This window comes from Columba livia, chromosome 2, assembly GCF_036013475.1.
Source record: "Columba livia isolate bColLiv1 breed racing homer chromosome 2, bColLiv1.pat.W.v2, whole genome shotgun sequence".
NCBI classification, from domain to species: domain Eukaryota; kingdom Metazoa; phylum Chordata; class Aves; order Columbiformes; family Columbidae; genus Columba; species Columba livia.
In genome coordinates, this window is record NC_088603.1 from 84,860,740 (window position 1) to 84,880,478 (window position 19,739).

General features: G+C 39.8%; 1 protein-coding gene and 1 long non-coding RNA gene across 3 annotated transcripts in view; one reads left to right on the forward strand and one right to left on the reverse strand.

Moving 5' to 3' along the window:
• TRIO (trio Rho guanine nucleotide exchange factor) overlaps positions 1–226 on the reverse strand; it is a 251,638-nt gene extending 251,412 nt beyond the window's left edge. The window contains 1 exon segment of the mRNA XM_065052636.1: positions 2–226. Coding sequence (XP_064908708.1) covers positions 2–87 — 86 coding nt within the window. The 5' untranslated portion in view covers positions 88–226.
• Positions 170–18,881, forward strand: LOC135578562 (uncharacterized). Of its 2 annotated transcripts, none has more exons than XR_010470344.1 (4): positions 170–274; positions 8,032–8,170; positions 11,305–11,474; positions 17,570–18,881. It is a non-coding gene; the product is annotated as an uncharacterized LOC135578562 (long non-coding RNA). The 2 variants fall into 2 exon arrangements; XR_010470343.1 differs by lacking the exon at positions 17,570–18,881 and adding an exon at positions 11,604–12,613 and having other exon boundaries at positions 193–274.
• Positions 18,882–19,739: the final 858 nt, after the last annotated feature.

Sequence of the window (19,739 nt, forward strand, 5' to 3'; positions counted from 1 at the left end):
CCGGGCAAGAGCGGCCGTTAGGGCGGCAGCCGGAGCAGGCGAGCGATGCGGGGCGGCGGCGGGCGGCCACAGCGAGCGCAGGGACATGAAGGTATGTGCGGAATGGCAGCTCCGGGAGCGCCCACCCCCCGCAGCCACCTAGGAGGCGGCGTGTGCATGCAGGGAGTCAGGGCGGGCGGGCGGGCGGCAGCCGGAGCGCAGACAATCGCGGGAGGAGGAGGACGGCGACGACGACGGCATGGGGAGGGCCAGCAGTCCGCGCAGCCAGCAGCCGGTGGGCGGAGGAAGGCAGAGCGTTTCCAGCCTTCTCCTTTTTTTTGTTTTTTTTTGAGGGAGCGAGGAGCGAGCCGGAGGCGCAGCAGCTGCGCTAGCCGCCGTGCTGCCGGTGGCCGCAGCAACCGCTGTCCTCCATCTTGACTGGGAGGAGGAGGAGGGTGGGAAGGGGGGAGTCGGGAAAGGAAGCGAGTCCCCGCCCGACTAACAAGGGCGGCGGAGCCGTGGGGGGAGCTCGGGAGTCTCCGGCTGCGTCCGGCACCCGTCGGGATGGGGCGGGGCGGCGTGGCGCAGGACGTCAGCGCTCCCGCCGAACCCGCTCCCCATTGGCTGGGGCGCGGCTGCCGGGGGAGCCGCCGGGAGCGCGGGGGCGGTGCGGGGGTTCCTCGCGGCCGTTGCCCGGCGGCTGCCGGAGGCGCGGTCGCGGCCTGGGGGTTGTTGGTTTATTTTTTCCTTTTTTTTTTTTTTTAAACCGCTTCCGACTGACTTTCGCCATCACACGCAGCTCTGCGGAGCAGCCCGGGTGCTCGCTCGGCGGTGTGCGAAGGTCGGGCTCGGGATGCTAAAGGTTCCGTCAGTCCGCCCGGCCGGCCGTCCCGTTGGGCAGAGGCCGCGCCCAAGGGGGCGGGAGGTGGCAAGTGGGGGTTGGTGCGAGGTCACACCAGCTCTGTCGTCTTGCAGGGGGGTGCTGCTCGGTAAGAGCTCCAGCATCCCTGGTTTCAGGGGAGAGGCACCTACGGCTTGAAAGGATAATTTAAGAAAGAGTACGTCAGTTTTCCAGAAAAGTGCCTTTAAAAGGCACGGAAACAATTCATTACATTGCTATCTCATGTTGCTGTTTTTTTATTCAGTCATCACAGTAGATGTGGATGTTCGTGTTGTAGACTAGTGCGGTTAACATAAAATAAACAGCTCATGATGGAAAGCGCAATTGGGTGCTTGGTTGAGGTACATTGCAGCACGGTTGTGCTCCTCATGTTAAACTGCCGGAATAAGATTGTGTGTGGGTAAGGTTGGAGAGATGGTGGCCAAGCAGGCAACCTGATAAATTTGAGTAGCACATCTCAAATGCTTGCGGTAAATGGTCAGAGACATTGCTTTGTAGCATGCTTGAAACACAAAAGTACAGCTTCAGGAATTAAACTCTCAGACCTTTGGTAAATGTTAAAAGTAGAGAGAACTTCAAGAGAAATGTGGTTCTGTTAGTTTATCATAGTCAGATGATGTGGAAGTCATCTACAAGTTTCCCAAGGTTTATATTTATCTGAAGTTGTATAGCTTGATGAAAAAGCTTTTGTGCAACTCCCCCTGCTCTAATTTCTCTTACAGAGAAAAGATCAGTTTGACTGAAAAGAGATTTTTTTTTTTTTATTATTTTTTTTAATTTTCTTTCAGGCAGCAGGCATGGCAAAGAGTTCCAAATTAGCACCCCACTGGCAGAAGTGGTTGTAATGTGAACTCCTTTCTAGCTGGCCTAGCACCATCCACCTCACAAAAAACAGAACTGGGACAAATGCTGCTGTTCTCTAGCAAGCAGTGAGTTGGCTTGCGAGTAGGAACAAGATATTGTACATCACCACAGAAAAAACTGCATAAGAATATGAGAAAATGGGATAAGTGAATGGAAGGAGATAATATAATGAGTAAAGAAAAATAGGTCTCCTGGAATCTCCATAATTTCAGCTTTCAGTGGCTGGAGAAGAAGAAGTGCTCAAGATTATTTGTTGTCTGAATTTGAATTAAAACTGATAGATCAAGAAACAATGGAAAAAACTTTTGAAGACTGTTCATCAGCTATTGAAAATAGGATACTGTCTGTTTCCACTTCATTGCTCATCTGGCATAGTGTACAGTTTGTCAGTGAGTGCTAAAAAGCCAAGGATCATTTGGACAATTTTGTAGGCTATATGACTGAAGTTTGTCCCTTCCCCTGTCCCCTCCATCTGCTGAACTGCAGGAGATGCTGGTTTTGTTTTTCTCTAACACCTGAATGCCCTGAGCCATGCCCCCCACCAGGAGAGCCACTCATCATGGTGAAAGTGATTGAGATGGACTACTTGCACTTAAAGTTCTTCACCTCCGCCAAAGGTGGTTGTTACAGAGAAAGGTTCAACAGCCAAGCGTGCTCATAGTCTTTGCAGCATTCAGAAGGATTATAGCAATACAGTTGTGCTCATGCTAATGTTCAGGATGCAAATATTTACTAAAGGGTAAGCTAAAAGAAAGAGACAAAGATAGGAAAATGACATGACAAAGTTACTTAGCACACTGTATTGAAACAAGGATTTCATTCACAGGTATCCACCTTGAATATCAGATGCTTGATTTAATATTTTGACATTAGGAATTAAGTTTCTTAGTCTGGTTCTTCTTGATCATTTTAGGCTTGAAACTCAAAAAAAAAAAAAAACAACCCCAAAACCAAACCAAAACAACAACAACAAAAATACCAGGGTATGAATTGTCTTTGTGGAGAATGTTGCACGTTGAAACGTTGCATGAGTTTGGTACTTTGGAAGCCTGTCATTAGGGAATAGCCATATTCTCCATCCTCATCTCCTACTTTGCTTGTTTTGTTTTCCATCAACCTGCAAGTGGTTTTGCATCAATTGCAATGGTAAATGCAGGAAAGGAAAAAATACTATTCTTCATGTAAAAGGTATTTTAAGGGTGTTGTGACCTGCTAAATAGCAGTAGTGTTAAGGCTGAGATTCAAATTAGAGTTTATTTAAATTTTACACCAGGAGTTTTAAAAACTAAGCATGCTAAAATCATGCTTAATTTCTGTACCTACTCTGTATGTATATATAAAAGCATTTAATTTTATGTTAAGCAAATTGTTCAAAAATATATACACTTCAGTAAAGTAAATGCTCTAAAAGAAGTGTTGTTTGATTTGAATGTCCTTTGGGTTTTTTGGGCTGCATCAAAAGCAACGTGGCCAGCAGTTCAAGGGAGGTGATTCTGCCCCTCTGCTCTGCTCTGATGAGACCCCACCTGGAGTCCTGTGTCCAGCTCTGGAGCCCTCAGTACAGGAAAGACATGGACCTGTTGGAGAGGGGGCAGAGGAGGCCACAGAAATGATCAGAGGGCTGGAACAGCTCTGCTGTGAGGACAGGCTGAGAGAGTTGGGGTTGTTCAGCCAGGAGAAGAGAAGGCCCCAAGTAGACCTTATTGCAGCTTTTCAGTACTTGAAAGGGGCCTATAAGAAAGGTGGGGACAAACTTTTTAGCAGGGCCTGTTACAATAAGACAACAGGTGATGGTTTTAAACTAAGAGAAGAGAGACTCAGGAAGAAATTATAAGGAAGAAATTTTTTTACAATGATGGTGGTGAAACACTGGCCCAGGTTTCCCAGAGAGGTGGTAGATGCCCCATCCCTGGAGACATTCCAGGCCAGGCTGGACGGGGCTCTGAGCAACCTGACCTAGTTGAAGGTGTCTTTGCTCATTGCAGGGGGATTGGACTAGGTGGCCTTTGGAGGTCACTTGCAACCCAAACTATTCTATGATTCAGTGATTTGATGATTCATTGTCTTGTGTCTTACTCCAGTTGAATGGTCACTCTAAAAACAGTACATCAATGCACCAAGATCTGTATTCTGTCAAAGAGGTCTTTTGTGAGGAAGGCAGCTTGCCCAATGCCTGACCTTCAGTATCCAAGTGTCACATGTCACCCGATGTTTCATCCCTAAAGGAACACGCAAACTGGATACTGCTTCTGTTTTTTTTCTTGCATCTTTTGCTGTCCACTTAATGAAGAAAACAAAAAACAAGTTTGCCCCAATTCTAGAAGACATTAAAGGACACAGAACAAGAGCTTGATTTAAAATCACTGGTATTTACAAACTTTTAAGACAAGTAAACTAAAAACTTACTAGTTCTGGACAAGCTAGTAGACAGGAGGTGATACTGACCTGGGCAGTCTTCTTGTTCAGAACTAAAAAAGCCTTTAATTATTAAAAACAAACAAACAAACAAAACCCCACCCAGCAACCAGATTTTTACAATGGAATTATTTTCTCATAGTTGTTCACAAGCTTTGCTATTCATTTCACAAACCGAAACACAGAACATACAAGAAAATGTGAGGGCAAGTCTTCCACCTGGAAAACACTTGGAGGGAAAATGCATGTGGACTTCTCTTCAGTCTAGCCAGCCTGTAAGAACTGCTTCTTACATTATTTTTCTTCAGCGGGCTTTCAGGGGTGTTTCAAGTGTGTTTAGTAGTAGAGAAGGCCATACCAGTTGCTACTGTGCTTTTAAGATGACAAGGCTTCTTTTAAGTTTGTAGCAGTTAAGGAAAGCAATAAAAGTTATTAATGTGTACCACCTCCCAGTTGCTATCTGGTTTCTGATCTAAATGGTGCTTGTGTTATAGCAACATTTGTCATTTTCAAATTATTCTCCATGCGCAAGATGCATCTCTTTTATCTGTAGACTAGCACTGAGGCATTTTCTGACTGTTATCATTATTATCTCCCTCATTTCTGCAGAAGCATCCATACCTTTTTGAAAAGTTGTCTGAAACAGTACTAAGCCTACGTGCTCCACTTACTTACACTAGAAAATCAACGTCTTGTTTCCTCTTATGATTTCTGGCAGCTTTTTGAACTTCTGTCTTTGCCTCTTCATTGGTTTTTCTACTTCTACAAAAAACAGTAAAATTTTTTAGTATCCAGTAGCAGATGAACTGCCTACCACCTATGTAAAATATTGCCAGTCTACTTGAAAATACTTTCACTGTACTTCCTCTGGTAAGGCCTTCCACATTCTTACTTGTCCTTATAAACTTAGAGCAGCACTGCCAGCACCCACCAGGACATAACATTTCATAGATACTCTTAGCAGCCATAAGGAGAGGTTTAGTACACTTAAGTCAAAAACCGTAAAGGAACAGTGTTCGTTGGTCACTGTGACTAAAGTTTTCCTGCTTATATGGTTATGACTGTCAAATCATGAGCAAAGAATCAAATGGGTTTTTAATAACCTACAGACCAACTTGCGTGTTTTTGCATATTGCTTACGAAAAATGTTAACCATCCTGATTTTATTTATAACCAAACCACTTTTTTTTTTTTTTTTTTATTATAATTCTCACCATTTCAGTGATGTGATATCTCTATAAAAATCCAGCTCCTAGTTATGCGATGTGGCATGTACTGACTTGTCAATGTCAAGGACACTTCTGTTATGTGCAGAAATTACACCAGCCGTCAGATGTTTTATAGACTATTGGTGGTCTATATACCATCTGCTGACTAACCTCAGCCTAATGAAGCATTGTTTTTTCTTTTTACACTTAGGCACTCATAATTCTACATTATTGTACAATTACTGGCAGTGGAATCACTTGGCTGCATCTCAGACAAGTCATCCCATTGCCTTTGCTATCCAGGTTTTCAGAAATGCTTGTTCTTTCCATCAGGAAGTATGCGTACATATAAATGGACACACGCATGCACACCCTAATTTCAGACTTTCTACCACTAGCATTAACATTGAAGCCATACTGTGCTTTCAAGAAGTATTTTCCTATTTGTCCAAGATTTCCCAGGCAGAAATGTGTGTGGTGCTTCAGAGACTTTCTGAAAGAATTCAACTTACCGTGCCTGACTGAAAACAATGTGCATGTTCTTCATAAGATCACAGCCTAGCTGGATTATATGCAGAAATCCTAATAGCAGGACAATGCATGCTAAAGCATCTGTGGGTGATTTACTCCTGGTTTTAAATCAGTTGTTCTCAAGGTGGCATGATCTCTTATTCTGCTTGTAAAAATCTTTAGACATTCTGAAGTGTTCTCGTCACTCCACAACACATCAAATTGCACATTCTTTATCATCTAACATTGTCATCCCTGATTTTTCAAAGACTAGGTTTAGATTAGGATGTGGTTCCAGGTAACTAAAGAGGAGGGACATGATTTTTTTTTTTCCTCTGGATAAGGAGACTGGCAACACTAGATGGGTTCATCTTAATTGATGAGGAGTTAAATGCATCTTCTCAGTCTTTCTTTAGTTTTAAGAGCATTTTAGGAAAAAACTCAAGAGATAAATTCAGCATTTTCCTTTTCCCGTTGAATTCCACCTTCTAGTGTCTCGCATGTTAATCCTTTCAAGGAAAACCATCCGTTTTCAGGTCTTTATAAATTTAAGTTAAGAAACTGGGCTTCAGCAATCTAGATCAATTGAAACAATGAAGATTTAGCATGGCTGGTTACACTCAGAAAGCATAAAGAACTCAATGCTGTATATATTTCCCTCTTAGGCTTCCAGAATCTTGCTTTCCTAGTTTTGGCTCTTTAAACTAAGCAACTGAACATACAACCTACTCGGTGGCTTGTATCAGATCATTCCCATTCTTCTGAATGGGAAATACTGCCAAATACCTCTAGAGACAAACCATGTTAAGCCCTAAAGGAAAGCTTTTGCATCAAGCCTGGCATCCTCCATAGATCTGCCCATGTCTTGCTCCTGCTCAGGGGATGTTATAGAATAAAAGGTTGTCAATAGCAAGGTGGGCCCCAATCAAGCTTACGTTGCCAACATTATCAACAATTTGTGTGTGTATGATTACTACTGGACAGTATTCCAACATCATGATATTTTATGCATTGAAGGCATCAGTGGTATCTTGTTTCATCACGATGTACAGACAACTTGTGTCAGAACAACCCCTGCCTTTCATGCCTAAAAAGCGCTAGCATGTCCACAGAAAAAAAATGCACTGTGCATACAGAAAAAATATACCATATGTATCTTTAAACACAGACCACTGCTTTGTATTGTTGTGGTGGAAACTCAGAAAAATAGGTCACCAATTAAGGGAGGCTATTACGCTAATGATTGCAAATAGATCAGCAGACAGCCTTACATTATGTCACTTATTTATGCCAAGCATTTTGAAACACCCTGTACTACATTTATGAGAAAACTGTTCACTTAGTATCAAAGCGGTATTAAGTCCAGTTGACAATTATCCTTCTGCTTTAACAGTAATAATCTGTTAATTGTACTGGCTTGCCTACAATCGGTTGTCAAAATAATGTACAAGAATTGGCATAGAGCAGCACACAAGAGCCATGTGTGAAATGGAATTGTAATTTATGAGCCTAGACAAAGTGAAAAGTCAATCAAAAGTGAAGCTTAAAACAAATGGCATTCTGCTTCAAGAGTTATCTCCCAGAGGAGGGCATTTAAATCTGTTCTGCTTCTTGTTTGCTTGTATGCATTTAACTTCAACAGCATGCTGGTTTAGAGTTGCCCAGACTGGAAAGCATCTTGATGCCTATGTCTGTATCACTTCTGTCAATCAGTATCTTGTAACAGGGATTGAAGAAATTCAAGTAATTGCTTATGTAACAAATAAACCAAAGTACCATTTTTTCAGCCAGGTGATATTTACAATTGGACCTTGAGGTTTTCCAGGTTAATTTGAGTGCTCAATAGACACCTCCAAGACATTCAGGGTTTTCGGTCAGGATACCAGTAAAGGCTGTTGTGCTGTAGTGAATTTAGACTGCATGAGTTCCCAAACAGATCTCCAGAATTGTTTCATTTGGAAATAATGGATTGGCACAGAAACAGGCTTTCCAGATTCCCAGATAGACTTCTTGAGACCCATGATGTGGTTTCCCATCACTATCTCCTGCACAAGAGGTGATCTCTAGTATCAAAGCCACATTTTGCAATCTAATTTATTTATTTCAATGTATATACATATATAATGATTTCTCCTTTTCCTTGTTTTTTTCAAGGCTTTGTTTCCGGATTGGTCTTTTTAGTGTATCCTTCACTTTCTGCAGATACTTCACCGTTGCCTGTGGTCTCTATACATAATATGTGATTTGCTCAGATTGATAAGTGAATATTTTTGTTATGGAGGTCAACTTCAAGGTGAGGATTCATCATTCCTTAGTACCAGTTGGCCAACACTGTCATCCGGGTTGATTTTGCTATTAGCTAAACAGTCACAACAGACGTTATTCCTGATATTGCTTAGTCTTAATTGTGTGAAGGTGCACAGCCGTGAATTGCCAGCCTTGCCTTCTTCCAGGACCTGCTGCAATGGGAAAGAACTGACCAGTCTGGAACAAAGTTCCGAGTGTTTTCTTTGCTCATAATCAGAAAGCCAAATTCCTTGCCACGCCTGGGAAGCCACTTGGCTTTCAGCAGTAAAAAAAAAAGCAGCAGCTGCAGCAATGCTCTGTGGGACAGGGGACAGTAAATAAACTGTTTTAGTTTTTCTTCTGTCCTCTCCAATTTTTCAATTAGAAGACAAATCCTCTTTCATTTTCCTTCATCCTACTTGGTATATCCCCTTCTCCCCATTGTACCACAGTAAGCTAATTGAGCAAAATGCAACTGTTGCCAGCATTTTGCTCCTCATGTGCTTGCTTTCTTCTCTTTTCTATTTAGCAGCTGATTTCATGGGTAGTCCCAGTTTCCTATTTTTAATTGAATAGGCTACTTGGAGTGGAACCCTTGGGCATTAACAGGGGTAAGGTTTTGATCTTGACCCTGAAAGGTATCCAGCACATACTGCTGTTGGCATGTTAACCCGTTAGAACCATTTGCTTCCTAAGACATTCAGCAATTGAGAGACCGTTCAGGCTCTGCAGAGTCACTTGGTGCTCCACACTCCCTCCAGGGTCTCAGCTGCTGTTTCTAAAGACAAAAAACACAGAAGGGCTTCAGCTTCCAAGCCTTTCTAGTTCTTAGCCCCTTTGCCAATACTTGTACACAAGACTGAAGACATCATCTGTGCACGCTTTCATTCTGGGATAAAGGACTGTTCAGTTTGTACACAAAGCAAGTTTGCAGATCATGTGCTCAGCGTGGTTTACACTGTGTCCCTGCCTCTCAGTCCTTGCAGAGGAGGAGCAGATAATGTGGGACAGGAGCTGTATTCAGTTGGCAGCACTCCCAGGAAATGCCTACAAACTTCTGGGCCTTAGCGTAATTGTAGGACACAAGCTATTTTTGCATTTTTGCTAAAATGATTCTGCCCTTCGACGCAGATTAAAAACCCAAAATAATCTTTTTACAGGTAGAAGGCTACATCCAGTCATTCCAGTTGTCATTGTTATTAGTGCATAGCCTTGAACTTTCACCACTTGACTCTTTCATATTGATAAGAGGTGGGAAATGACTTTTTGACAGTAAATCTCTAGCAATAGAGCAGCCAGATCAGGAGGAAGTGGGATGCCACAGATACCCATTTCAGTTCACTTACCAAAGAAATTTTAATGTTTTTACCTAAGCCCTAAAATTTAAATTGTCAATACTTCGTTGTGAAAGATTTAATATTAGGTCTCAAGAAACAATTACTTGAAAATTTGCTGTTCAAATTATGTGCCTAAATTTATTTCCTATTCACTGCTTTCACCTAATAGAAGTATTTCCTGCATGGCACCTACTGACTATATTGGCCTGGGTTTCCCCTAGACTTAGACACTTGTCCAATAGGTTTAGAAATTTGCAGAACTTTTAAGGAGCTTTTGATTTGTCATGTCTGCAAGGGCTTTACAAAGGTGCCTTCCATAGGAACTATAGCAGCTCATGTGATGACTTTTTGTGGCATGCAGTGGAGATTAGGACTAAATCATGTCCTCTAGCCAAATATGGAATTTTAGAATCTTCACACTGTGAAGATTTCATGACAATCATTTCATTATAAAAGCAACTTTTCCTTGCTTGGGTATTTCAGCTAACATGTTGCTTCAAGCTCTGTCTGTTCATTTAGAACATTCTTCATAGACTTTGGTTGCTGGATTGAGCCATGAATCAATACCCCTGCTATCACAACCTGCCCTTAAATTTTATAAGAAAAAAGCCATCCTTTTTTATTTGCTGCAGTACATACTGTATTTTGTCAATTTACTCACATTCCATTCATGTCTGTTGTGTGGAGTTTAATTTGAATTATTGTCTATTTCTGCTGTTGATTGCAGTGACTAACTTCTAAGCTTCTGTAATACTTAAACACCAGGTCTAAGAATGACGTGATACAAAAATTACTGTTATGCTACAGGAGAGGAGCAAATCCAGTCAGCTATCTTTGGGGTGGTACTTGTTTTATTAAAGTTTTTGTTCAAATAGAAGTAATAGTTTCTGATTTAACTGATTGCCCTTTTTAGTAGGGTAAATATCAAAAGATATTGCACAAGTCTGACAGATCTATCCCACCACAAAAATATTTTCTTTCTTACAAATGAAGATAGTGTTTGACTGTAAGAAGCCAGAATTGCAAGACCTTTTTATTTCCAGTTATTTCACTCCATGCTAACATCTACTACAAGGATTATAATTGCTCACAAGTTCTCAAATTCTATCCTTCACTGTGGGTTTCATTCTCCATTGTTATATCTTGTGCTGTATTTGATAAATGTAACTACTGTTTAACACAACCATTCTGTTTTAAATCTGGTTTATGTAACATTTAATGTGGAAATACTTATACTGACTTGTTCGAACATCTGCTGGTCTTTTTTAGAGTCTTTCCCTAAATATGATATCAAGCTCAACAATGAAGGATTCAAATTCATTTCCTGTATCTGTTAATGAAGATTTGTAAACATGCAGTTTTTCAGAAAGATGTTCCTTATTTTTTTGACTAAAGTAAGAGTAATCAAGCCTTTACTCCTTTTAAGGCATTTTTTTTTTCTCTACTAGCTTTAAACCATCAGTTCTCTCCAATTGTGATTGCTTTGGCAGGATTAAAATCTAGTTTCCTCCTTTTTCAGACATAATGAAATGAATTTACTCCTTCATCACTCGTTCATGAGGCACATTCGTTCTTTATAATGTATTTAGAAACACTGTTTCTCATTGATTACTCAGCAGTATTTTTATTTCTAAATGATGTTCAGAAAATAGTTAAACATTAATATTTTCCTCTATCTAGGAGTATTAATATTTTCACCTATCATAAGCTTTTTAGATTATTTAGAACTAGGTAATAAACTTCTCTGTGAAAGAAAAAGTGAATGTTGCAAACATCCCAAAGAATTAAATGTTGCTTTTATTAGTGTCCTGTCCAGGTTTTGTGAACACGGCTGGTCAGAACACCATGAATAGACAAGACAAAACTGCTCCCAAAAGTGTTACCAGTGAAGGAATGTGGTGGCAGCTGAAGCTGAGGACCAGCAGTGGAGATGCAGAACTGCTTCAGAAAGCTTTTTGTAACATGCTGAATGAAGTGAGTCAGTTGATGGGAAAGGAGGTGGGGAGAAAGTTTGCTGTGCTGGGATAAACGTGCAGCTAACTGCTATTCATGTTTTCTATAAAATGAACAGTTATAGATGACAGAGTTGTCTGTTTTTTTCAGTGACTGGTGACTTTCATATGGAACTCTGAGCAGTATGATTACAATGGAAGGTTTCTTCTCTATTCACTAAACACAAGCCGTGTGTCATAAGGATTGAAAATGCTAACCTGAAATGTAATCCCCTGTCTTTTTTCAGAGAGCAATAGATACCAAGCGCAACAGAGAAATAAAATTGTAGTTTTACCAATACTGGAAGTTCTTTCTGGCCTCATACTGCTATCATAAATCCTAAACCACAAGTATCGCTATCCTTTAGTATATATGTATGTATTGTGACTATTGTACCTCTAGGTGATAAAAGTTAATTGGAAAACTAAGTAGGAAAAGGTAGTATCTTTAATCAGATGTGCTGGTACAACTGGAAAAGCCAGACAAGCTTTTAGACACATGTGTTCTTTGAATCAGCTGAAGTAGTCTTGTATGTCATAACATTTTTTTGCTAGCAACATTAGTTGGCTTAAAGAGACTTTCTTCTCAGTAGAATTTGGGTTTCCCTTACATCTTCAGAAAACCATGGCTACAAATGTATTATTTTCAAATGTTATGAGGTCCATAAATTGTTTCTTTTGATTTGTTTTGAACATACTGCTTTTTAATTGAACGGGTTATTTCTTTTCCCTTTTGTATTAGAGAAAACAGTAGAGGTGAAGACTCCTCCTTAATCTCTCTATGCCATTTACCCAATTAAACTTTGACCACATTGGCTCTTATCATTCTCTGTATATTAAATGGTCTTAATTTTTTTTTTACCTGCATTCCTATGTGTACCATATTATCCTTCTAAACAATTTTGTTCATTTTTTCTGGACTTTGTTGCTCCTTTATCTTTTGTAGAAGACAGTGTACTAAAAGCCAAGCTTATTTCAGAGTTCATCTCAAGCTGAGGGTTTCCTATGTATTTATGCAATAGTATTATATGTTCAAGTATTGTATAAATTGGTAACATAATCTTACTTTAGTCCAAACTGAGAGTTGTGGTCAATCCATATAAAAGGTTCATGTCACATAAATACGTTTGTTGTATCTTTATAATGTCTGTATCTTATACTTGCACAAAAATGGGAATTTATTACATTAAGCTTGGTGGAAGAATAAGTTTTACATTTTCATAAGGGTTTGGTTTTGGTTTTGTTTTTTTTAGTTCTGATATGATAACACCAACAAAGAAAGATTAGAAATAAATCAAATAAAAAATACAACTGATTTTCTTAGAAGTATGCGCATGAATCTGTACTTCCATAAACGACGTGGGATAAGGTTGAACAAATAAGCATGGAAAAAGATTTAGTTCTCCCTGCCTTGGGAGGGTGTTCTAAATTGCATGACCTCTTAAGGTACCTTCCAGGCCTCTAATTTTACACAATGAAATGCATCATTAAAATGTTTAGACCTCTCCACAAATGCATTAATCTAAGTAATCTAAGTAATTAATGAATAGTTACTTTTTTCTAGTCTCTCTCTTTCAAATAGCTAATAAATCGAGTAGATAACAGTGGTCTTAGTATAGCGCCTTTCCTCATTCAAATCAAATACGAGGACAACAGAAGCTGAACAGTCACTCCTCTTATTATTTCTCTTCCTTAGTTTACCTTTTTCTAATTGCTCTTTATTCTGTTTCTTGCTTCTTTTCTCCTTCAAAGGAATTAATCTAAGAATTTTTTTCATGTGGAAAATGATACTACATGTTCTACCATGTCAATTTATACAGTAATTTTCACATCTGCATGATTCCTTTTGTAAAAACAGTATGTTTTCTTCACTTTATATTGTGTTGCTTTGAAAAGAGTTTTAGCCACAGTGAAAAGGCTTCTTTTAATGTAGAACAATTACAGCCGTGCAAAGATTGATGCCATTTTAATGGCTGCATATTTATTTAACAATTTCACTATAAAATGTACAGAGATATAACTGTTTGTATAGAAACAGTCAAATATTCCAGCATAGACAAAACTTTTCTCCATTATACAATTATTTGGATCAGCTAGCTTTAGAAAGCTCATACCTGAGAACCAGTATATGACTGGATGTGTTTTCATTAATTTTAAATAAATAGATATTTCAGTAAACCATGGTGGGTGCATTCCTCTGTTGCAACAACAACAACAACAAAAGAAAATTCATTATGAGAATCAATAGGACCCTTACAAGAGGTTAAAATGAACCTTTGAAACATCAAGCTTTGGCTATAGGTAAATCCAGATAGTGTACATTCAGGTGCTTTCAAAGTCATTGCTAATTTTAACATTCTTATAGATCTGTTTCACAGTGAGCTGTACTTCTTATTTTTCTTTCTTAACTGTTGAGTAGATGGGGAATATCTGTTTTCCATCAATTGTACATGTGCTACCAGACCCTCTGCCTAAATCCTACGAAGGAAGAAACCTTCTAAGGTGGATGCCCAATTCCCAGCCAGAAGTCCATCTGTGTGGGTTGTGTATCTATTATGTCCTCCAGCCCATGGGTCTTCAGCCTTCGTAAAGTGAAGGATATATATATATATATATTTTTTTTTTAAATCTTTGGACAAGCTTATGAAGATATTATCCTGATCTTCACTTACAAACAAATTAAATTTAAGCTTAGTATGTTTTTTTAGTACTTTACATTTTGTCCCATTTTCTTGTCTGCTTGCCTGGGAATCCATCCAGTCTGTGAGATTTTTTAATTATTTCACTTCTTCTTTTTTTTTTTTTTTTTTTTTTTTTTCCCCCAGCCTGTCTTCTGATGCCTTGTGATCTTCTTGCTACAATTTGAGAGCCACTAATCTGCAAGGACTCTTGTCATCAGTAGAGAGGCTGAGGATAGCTCTAAAAGTTGTTTTCTCTCAAGGCACTGAGGAGACAGTGGGTTGAGATCCATCACAGTGTCTTCACAGACACATTTGTCTTTCTCTAGTGAGCTGCCATATTTGAGAGCAGACCAAAAAAGGATACCTGAAGAGGTCCAGAAATAATTTGTCCTGAAGTACCAATATATGTGTAAAGATTTCCTCCCTTTGCTGCCTCTTCTTTAGGTCACAAGAGCACCATATAAAGAGGTGACCTTGCTCATTCATTATGATGAATATTTGAACAGGTTTTTCATTGCTGAGTTGTCAGCTGTCAATCTACTCTTTGGTTAATTTTTAATTAATGATATCTGAATTGTAGTAGAGCTAGATGACATCTGATGAGGTATAGATCAAACAGACACGTAAAAGTTCCAGGCAGAAGCAATTTCTGCCCGTTAATAAAAGATCACAGGATCACAGAATCACAGAATGTTAGGGATTGGAAGGGACGTCGAAAGATCATCTGTCCAATCTCCAGCAGGAACGCCTGGATGAGGTTACACAGGAAGGCATCCAGGCAGGTTTTGAATGTCTCCAGAGTAGGAGACTCCACAGCCTCCCTGGGCAGCCTGTTCCAGTGCTCTGTCACCCTCACTGTGAAGAAGTTTCTTGTCATATTTAAGTGGAACCTCCTGTGTCCCAGTTTGTACCCACTGCCCCTTGTCCTATCACTGGCTGTCACTGAGAAGAGCCTGGCTCCATCCTCCTGACACTCACCCTTTACATATTTATAAGCATTAATGAGGTCACCCTTCAGTCTCCTCCAACCTAAAGAGCCCCAGCTCCCTCAGCCTTTCTTCATATGGGAGATGCTCCACTCCCTTAGTCATCTTTGTTGCCCTGCGCTGGACTCTCTCCAGCAGTTCCCTGTCCTTCTTGAACTGAGGGGCCCAGAACTGGACACAATATTCCAGATGCGGTCTCACCAGGGCAGAGTAGAGGGGGAGGAGGACGTCTCTAGACCTGCTAACCACCCCCCTTTTAATATATCCCAGGATGCCATTGGCCTTATTGGCCACATTGGCTGGCTCATGGTCATCCTGCTGTCCACCAGGACCCCCAGCTCCCTTTCCCCTATACTGCTCTCTAGCAGGTTGTTCCCCAGTTTATACTGGAACCTGGGGTTGTTCCTGCCCAGATGCAAGACTCTACACTTGCCTTTGTTATATTTCATTAAATTTTTCCCCACTCAACTCTCCAGCCTCTCGAGGTCTCAATGGATGGCAGCACAACCTTCTGGTGTGTCAGCCACTCCTCCCAGTTTCGTGTCATCAGTGAACTTGCTGGCAGTGCACTCTATTCCCTCATCCAAGTAGTTGATGAATATATTGAATAGTACCAGTCCCAGTACTGACCCTTGAGGCACTCCACTAGATACAGGCCTCCAACTAGACTCTGCTGCATTGACCACGACTCTCTGGCTTCTTTCCTTCAGCCAGTTTGCAGTCCACCTCACTATCCGATTGTCCATTTCACACTTTCTCAGTTTAGCAGCAGGGATGCTGTGAGAGACTGTGTCAAATGCTTTACTGAAGTCAAGATAGACCACATCCACTGCTTTGCCATCATCTATCCACCTGGTTATGTCCTCATAAAAGGCTATGAAGTTGGTTAAGCACGACTTCCCCTTGGTGAAGCCATGCTGACTGCCCCTAATGACCCTTTTATCCTTGATATGCCTTTAGATGGTGCTTAGGATAAGTTGTTCCATCACCTTTCCAGGGATGGAGGTGAGGCTGTCAGGTCTATAGTTATAGATCCCAGATATGGATCTTGCATTTTTAGCTGCTTTTTATTGACACCACTGAGACCTTGCCCCATAACATTTAAATCAGTACTTTTTCTCATGGCCAGAAGAGAGGCACTGTTAACTTAAGAATACAGAATAAAGGCTTCCTTGTATTAGTCTAATGTGGGGGCAATACCGCTAAGCAACTGATGTCAAACAATTGCTCGGCCACTCAGTGGAAACACTCTGGCAAACATGTCCATGTTCCTCTTGTAGCAAAGAAGTTCTTTCTCACAATAGCTACTTAGTCAACTGACATTACATGGTAAGGACCCTTCCAGAACAAATACCTATCTTTTTACAGTCCCTGTAATACATAGCAGTGCACATCCAGAAACAAAATGCAGGGAGGCACAACTTTAAAGGTCATGACATGGGCTAATCTCTTGCTTTCTGCAAGTTCATGGCTTGCAGGAGGGCTCTGCTGTGTGATAGCATTCCTGGACAGCTGGAGTTCATGACAGAGGACTTGGCTGGGCAGATGCTGTCATGCTTAGACATGAACTTAAAAGAAACGATAAGCATTATCTGTTCTTACCTGGTGAGTGAAAAGGAGAAAGAAGGGTGAACTGCCTGTATCCGTTCTCCTTTACAGCCTCAGAAGGGGATAGTCTTGCAATTTTTAAAGTTAGTTCCCAACCTTAAGGAGCCTTTACTGTATTCTGCTCTCAATAACTTATGGCATGTAAGCCAAAGTAGATAACAGGGCGAGTGGTGCTGCTTCACTTTTTTGTTAAGAATTATTAGTAGGGTGCTTCAGTGCTTCTTAAATGTAATGGTGGGACCACAAGTGATAATCTGAATTGCAGATGGTAATGGTTTCTTCCTCTTTGATTTGGCTTTCATAGTTCCTTTGATGTAGAAGAACCGTGAGCTTAATTTGCGTAACATTACTCCCACTCCTATAAATTTGTTGATGAGCTATCTTTATTAAATTTTTCACCATTTTGGGATTATTTACATAATTCCTGATTTTATAATGAGATCTTGCTTTACTACATGGGGAGCCTACTGATGAACATCTGGTACCTTATGAGTTTTGATACTCTTAGTATGGTGTTTAAAATTTTGCTCCTGTTACAAATTATTCCAGTCCATCAGAAATTACTACTATTCTTAATTGATGTGTGATGTCTTGTCAAGGAAATGACAACTGGAGATGATGAGTAGCAGGATAAAAATTATGAAGAAGTTCAATTGATGGTTTTGCCTTTTATTAATATGAACATATGGGATATTTTCAAAATAAAACATGAAAATAAATATGTTTGCATTTTTACAAATTCTCTTCTAAGTTATAGTGGTCACTTTTATTCTAACTCCAGCTTTCTTCTTCTCTTTCTATAGCAGAATGTCTTCTGAAAAGAAAGATTTCTCTTACCGCTGAACAGAAGAGTAAAGATCTGTTTTCACAGATCTCTTGAATACAAAGAAGCAGCAATATTTGGCCAGAAGATAGATTAAGGTTTTTGAAACTCTGTTAAACATGAAATGTACACACTTACTATTCTTTCTGTCATGAATTGATACAGCTATAATATTTAATGTTTTTATTAAGAGTGCTGTGTGACATCACTCACTTCCCAATTTCTGACACTTTTTTCTCTTACCCATCAGTATTTTGTTCAACTCTGGTTTTAGGCAGCACAGTGAGAAAGAGAAGAAAAATCCAGATTTGCAAACATAATAAAGATTTCATTCAATTTTTTGTTTTATTTTATTTTAGAATTAATTCAAGAGGTAAGGTCTAATTTATTACCCCAAAGAAACAAGAAATTCTGGGAGCTGTTATAATCTGGTTTGCAGAGTTCTCAAAGAATGTTCCCTAGTATATCCCTGGGACTGGAGAGAGGGAAAGTGCTAGTGCACCAAGGGGCTTCCACTGCAATTCAACTAGCAATGAGAGCATTACTTGTGCAATATGCAGCCTATTAAAATACTTAGCCATGAGAAAGAGCTTATTTCGCTGCAGAAATACACAGACATTTAAAAAAAGATTCTGGACGACAGCTTCAAGGAGCTGCAAGCTTTCTTTTTTTTGGTGGGGGGAGGGGGACAAAGACAATATTACAAACCACTCTATAGCTTGCAAAGAACTATTTTTCTACACTTTTGTAACCTTTTATTTCACAGCTTGCCAGATTGCCCACCCTTTAAATCAGAATATCTTGATGCCTGGAAAAGTCCAAGAGTGCCTCTTACTAATGACGTTCTTCTTGCTGAAAATAATGTACAGAACTCAATGCGAAGTTTTTTTTAAATCTGCTTTTTTTTCCTCTTTGAAGATCTGTCCCTTAAAATAGAGTTTACTGAATAATGCAAAGTATTCTAGGAATTAGGTATGCAGGGTTAAATCAAACATCAAAGAATTGCACCACTAGCTTGTTCTTATCATTTCTGATTTGTAATCTGTAGAATGTGTCCCTGCACAAGAGAAAAGCAATTTATCTGAATCTCCAAATGGTACAATCATTTAACCTGTGTGAGTTATTTTGATTGGAAATATCTTCTCATTTGGCTCTCCCAATATAACCATTATTTTACAAATTGAGTGATAAGATGTCGTTAAATATTAGTGTTTCAAATAATTTTTAAATGTATCTACAGGGTCTGTAATACACAGTAGGTTCTGTAATTACAAATAAAGCCCTATATGCAATAATGTGATATATTTTAAAATGCAATGTCTTTTAGATTGTGCTTTTCCTTCCTCTAAAAGAATGCTAGGAATTTTGAAGGGTACATGGAGAAGATAACTTTTTCCTTGATTAATTGAGTTTATAATGAAATGGCTCCAAAGACCAAATAAAAAATATCTGAGATGGCAGAAGGCAGGATATTAATGTATTGATATCATCTGGATAATAATACAATATGTTCCTGAACTTAGAGGTTTTCAGAAACTTTAAGAACTACAATGACTGTGTTTTTCAGGTATCAAAAAGTTATGAAGTACATTTTGTTATTTAAAAGGTGTACTTAAAAATAGGTGGTATATACACACATACACCTGTGACTGCATTGCCTTGATGAAACTGCAGAATGAATCCATTAGGATCAACTCTGTTCCTGAGAAAATTTCCTCTGCAAGGACTAAGTGGGCCTGCAGGACTCCTGTGGCATCTCCACACCTCACAAAGCAGGAGGCAATGATGCATAAAAAGCAAAAACCGACTGCAATGTATAAACATCTCAGCTGTCCTCAAATGCCAGAACAGCCCTTGAGGAAGCAGGTAGCTTTTGTTGGTGGCCACATCAATACATCAAATAAGTTCCTCTGCATCACCTTTGCTCTCTCCTTACGCCATCAGGCCCAGCACTAGCCCAAACTTGTTGGTTCTGCATGTTCGCAGTGGCTGTGTTCTTTACTACTGAGCACGTTCCAAAAATAACCCTCTTTTCACTGCTCTCAAGGGTTAATTCAATAAACAAAACACAATAAAAGCTTCTGAAAAGTCTGGAGCAGGAAGGAAGCTGGCTTACTGCTGCTTGGTTTCCTATGCTGCCAGTGTAATAA